Raw genomic sequence first — 1767 nt, 5'->3', positions numbered from 1 at the left:
AAATGATCATTTTAGATAACCAATCACCAGCAGGGACTTGTTAACGGGTGTTAAGTCGACAGCGCTTGGCGAGTAATGAGTATTGTACGATACGGCATCCAAAGCGGATCAAGCAATAAAGTAAAAATGCTTGTGTTCCTTTGTATCGAAAGAAGAAAAACTACAAACTACTTATTTCTTATACTTTCTTTTGTTGTACTCCTGCTCAATGATGTCCACGCCATTTTTGAGGACTTTCAAAGCATTTTCAAAAAGATACTCTGCTCGCTCAACCTCACCCATGCTCTCTTCAAATTCAATGAGCTCGAGCCAGACACGTGCATCCATATAGCTATCCTGCAAGTATTCTTCATTAATTTTTCTTGTTCTCGTCTTGTCGCCTAACACCCGTTCCATACTCAAATATTCTTCGTATACATCCAAGTGTTGTGCAATCGCTTTTCCATAGTTCTTTCCCGCTGACTGCAATTCTTCCTTTCTTACTAGAAATTTTGAATACTTAACAAATGATTCTGTCCGATATTCTCTGTTAATCACCCTTAGTAAGCATTTGTATATCTGTTCAGCACCAGATAAATCCTGTTTTTTCTCCAGCAGAGCCGCTTCACACGGCAGTTTACTGCAATGCACATTAGCATTTTCATCTGCAATCACTTTCCTCATTATTCTATATTTGTGCTTAGAGAACGAGCTATCAAAACTGTATTTACCTCTCTTGATGAATTGGAGTGCGTCCTGAAGAAGCTTTCTTTGTTCAAGCACTTTTATTACTCTTATAGTTGTAGTAGAGATAGTTTTATTGTTGTTAGCATAAAAAGTAAATATTTTTGCCGACTGGATTACAAATAAATTTCTGAATATGTTAAACAAAAATGACCAGGAGGCATTTAAAAATCAATAATATAATCGTACCTAGGAGCCTTCGATCCTAAAAATTACAGTACATCATATAAAAAAGACAACTCGGAAGCTGATTGGTCAATTCTGTGAAACAAAAAAATAACCTATTAGGAAAAATAAAATGTTTGTTTCAGGTATTTGCACTGGATGAAGAGTCAAAAGCTGTTGTAGAATCTATTCTTTCTGGGATGCACTTAGTCATCATTTACACACAGTATTTTCATCCTATTTTTATTTATTCTACCCCTACTATTATTTAGTTGGCTGTTTTTATGAACACTACCACGTCTAATCAAAATGCATGAAATAAATAACACATCTGTACTTTTAACTTTTGTTTGATGTCCTCAACATTGTAACAAATTGCGATGACATTTACAATATATTTAGATTATTTAGCATAAAAGAATGAGACACGTTTTGGGAATACGAAGAAATGGATGTAAAAGTGTGTTTTTGGTCAATGTAACAGAACATAACATCACAATCAAATTGACAATTTGGTGAACATTTTGTATGTTCTTATCATCGACTAACATTCATTTTTCTGGAAGAATCAAAGCTATAAATAAGTTGAAAAATCGATGCATCATGTTTCCAGATTTTGACAATACGTCGACTGAAAAGTTTTTGGTGGAAAAAACACAATTGTTAAATCCTGGTGGTTTGTCTGTGCTGTAGATAATCAGCTGATTGTCTACCGCGGCAAAGCTTTATTTATAGATCGGACCTACGAGAGTCTGCAAAATGTTCCTGTGCTCCGTGCACAGTTCTTAAAAAAGCACTTCGGTATTGTGCATGTTCTAAAAAAAGTATAGAACCAAAAAAATAATACCAATTGTAGTAAAAAATAATTAGACAATATCT

The 1767-nt window shown here is 34.4% G+C and overlaps 1 protein-coding gene across 1 annotated transcript; it reads right to left on the bottom strand.

The window, feature by feature from the left end:
* Positions 1-171: 171 nt before the first annotated feature.
* On the bottom strand, positions 172-663 carry VCUG_01499 (uncharacterized protein; the record flags this gene model as incomplete). Its single annotated transcript, XM_008076326.1, has 1 exon — positions 172-663. One exon carries the CDS (start codon positions 661-663, stop codon positions 172-174), a length of 492 nt encoding a protein of 163 aa, XP_008074517.1.
* Positions 664-1767: the final 1104 nt, after the last annotated feature.

The sequence above is a fragment of the Vavraia culicis genome, assembly GCF_000192795.1.
Source record: "Vavraia culicis subsp. floridensis unplaced genomic scaffold supercont1.24, whole genome shotgun sequence".
NCBI lineage: Eukaryota > Fungi > Microsporidia > Pleistophoridae > Vavraia > Vavraia culicis.
Note: the sequence above shows the minus strand (reverse complement) of the source record. Positions and strands in the feature narration are given on the sequence as shown.